Source organism: Epinephelus lanceolatus, chromosome 8 (genome assembly GCF_041903045.1).
Source record: "Epinephelus lanceolatus isolate andai-2023 chromosome 8, ASM4190304v1, whole genome shotgun sequence".
Lineage (NCBI taxonomy): Eukaryota > Metazoa > Chordata > Actinopteri > Perciformes > Serranidae > Epinephelus > Epinephelus lanceolatus.
The window spans coordinates 26,775,983-26,778,283 of record NC_135741.1 but is presented as its reverse complement, the minus strand read 5'-3'; the positions used below and the strand labels follow the sequence as shown (position 1 = coordinate 26,778,283).

General features: G+C 48.6%; 1 protein-coding gene across 2 annotated transcripts; it reads left to right on the top strand.

Annotated features, from left to right (window-relative positions):
- The first annotated feature begins 206 nt into the window (after positions 1-206).
- Positions 207-2,100, top strand: her9 (hairy-related 9). 2 transcript variants are annotated; one of them, XM_033628229.2, is made up of 4 exons: positions 207-547; positions 696-791; positions 898-985; positions 1,096-2,100. In XM_033628229.2, exons 1-4 carry the CDS (start codon positions 440-442, stop codon positions 1,674-1,676), a joined length of 873 nt encoding a protein of 290 aa, XP_033484120.1. In that variant the 5' UTR covers positions 207-439; the 3' UTR covers positions 1,677-2,100. The 2 variants fall into 2 exon arrangements, with proteins under 2 accessions (XP_033484120.1, XP_033484119.1); XM_033628228.2 differs by having other exon boundaries at positions 215-547; positions 1,093-2,100.
- The last annotated feature ends 201 nt before the right edge of the window (positions 2,101-2,301 follow it).

Here is a 2,301-nt window from a genome sequence, read left to right as displayed (position 1 = left end):
GCTCCGCTTTGTTGTTTGTCCCTGCAGGGCTGATTGAGCAGCGCGTGACTGACGGCCCGCGGGGGTGTTGTCCAATCAGCGGTCTGCCCCGCGCCCAATGGGTGAGTCCTCTCTGCGATTGGCTGAGGCGAGTGTGGGAAAGAATGCAGAGAGGGTTTCACACGAACTGGGAGCACGCGAGCCGTCTATAAGTACCGCCGCGGCGTGTGTCGGCGGCAGAAGCGGAGACTTGCCACGCACGGTGCTACACACGCTCCCTGCACTCAGATGACAGCTCAGTGATAACAAGCGACACACAACGCGAACCGATCGGTGGGACTGTCGGGTTACCTCTCTTATATGTCCTGCAGCGGCGAGACGTGAACTTTGTGAACGCTTTTTGTTTTCCCGGAGCTTCAGAGGATTTACTCCTTTACGCGTGTACCTGGTTTGATCAACGATGCCAGCTGACACTATGGAAAAGCAGACGGCATCTCCTATTGCCGGTGCCCCTGCAAACGGGACGCACACACCGGACAAACCGAAAAATGCCAGCGAGCACAGAAAGGTAAGATTATTTTATTAACTTTCTCAATTAAGAGCGTTACATTAAAGGGATATAACGCAGTTAACATGTTTGTTATAATGATGTGACATGGCATGCAGTGTCCAAGGTGTGAACATGAAATTTATGTATTATTGTTTATTCTTTGCAGTCATCCAAACCGATCATGGAAAAACGCCGGAGAGCAAGAATAAACGAAAGCCTTGGGCAGCTCAAGACTCTCATCCTGGACGCACTTAAAAAAGATGTAAGTTCAGATCATTTCAAAGCTTTTAATCACTCTTTCATGATCATGTATGATTTAAAAATGTGTCTTGAGTATAGATTTAATTTTCAATGTTGCGTCCCCACAGAGCTCCAGACACTCCAAGCTGGAGAAAGCGGATATCCTGGAGATGACAGTGAAGCACTTGCGGAACCTGCAGCGCGTGCAGATGAGCGGTAAGTTTATTAAATCATATAAGAGGGTAAAAAAACCCATGATGAAGTCATTAGGAAGATATTCAGTCATACCTGCCTCTCTAATGTCTGCTTTTTTCTCCCCCCAGCAGCACTCTCTGCAGATGCCACCGTCCTGAGCAAATACAGAGCCGGATTCAACGAGTGCATGAACGAGGTCACGCGCTTCTTGTCCACCTCGGAGGGGGTGAACACGGAGGTGAGGTCGAGGCTCCTCAACCACCTGTCCAGCTGCATGGGCCAGATGATGTCCATGAACTACCCGCAGCAGGCCGCGTCCCAGCAGGCGCACCTGGCGCAGCCTCTCCATGTGCAGCTCCCATCCACTCTCCCCATGAACGCTGCTGCTCTGGGCTCCAAACTCAGTCCGGCAGAGGCCGTGTCCCCTAAAGTGTTTGGTGGCTTTCAGCTGGTGCCCGCAACTGATGGACAGTTCGCGTTTTTGATCCCCAACCCGGCGTTCACCTCCACCACAGCTCCTGTCATCCCCCTCTACGCAAACGCAGGAGTGCCTGTTGCGGTGAATGCCAGCCCGGTGCATGGCAGCTCGGCACCGACTGCAGCTTCCCCAGTCCACGGCATGACGTCCTTCTCCGGGGGGTCCCAGGCGGTCAGCCCAATGGGAGTCAGCACCGGCTCAGAAGGCAACGAGCCTGTGTGGAGGCCTTGGTAGCGCAAGGGAAATAGAGACTCACGATAACCCAGTTTGCATTACTTTTCCAGTTTAGACATTAAACTGACTGCACAGACAAGTGTTGCGGGGGTTGAACCTGTGACTTTTCCGCTACGGGACGGTAACTCTAACCACTTAATGCCCCCAGTAGTTCAAAGAGTTTCGTTATATGGAACAAGGGTTTTTTTTCTAATTTATTGTCTGATTCCAACATTTGGATGTCGGTGATAAATATGCTGTACATGTGGAAGATTTATAGGAAATTTTTTGTTATGAAGTACTTTTTATGAAAAGGTTTTAGTTTTGTACAGATTTGTTATTGATTGTTATACCAAAGCTGTGTTTTATATTCTTTGTTCTGTGTTGGAAAGAAAAACTGAAGTTGGGTGATGGCCCATTGTTTTAATAAATGACTTTTCAGAAATTATTTTCTTGTCTGCAGCCTGTTTCTATCACATCTATATAACTTTATTACACGTTATGTAGAAGTTTTTACGGTCATTCAGTCGTTGTCAGGCCGTGCGTAAAAGTCATGCGTAAAAGTTAGGGAGCATGACTTTTTCAGCAGAGTCACCGCAGTATTATGAGGCCAAATCGAAGCTGTAACCTATTGATTAGGCTATGT

Coding starts and splice junctions, on each gene's coding strand:
- her9 (XM_033628228.2), top strand. CDS start 440: ATGCCAGCTGACACTATGGAAAAGCAGACGGCATCTCCTATTGCCGGT. Junction 548..695: donor ATGCCAGCGAGCACAGAAAG/GTAAGATTATTT, acceptor TATTCTTTGCAG/TCATCCAAACCGATCATGGA. Junction 986..1,092: donor GCAGCGCGTGCAGATGAGCG/GTAAGTTTATTA, acceptor TTCTCCCCCCAG/CAGCACTCTCTGCAGATGCC.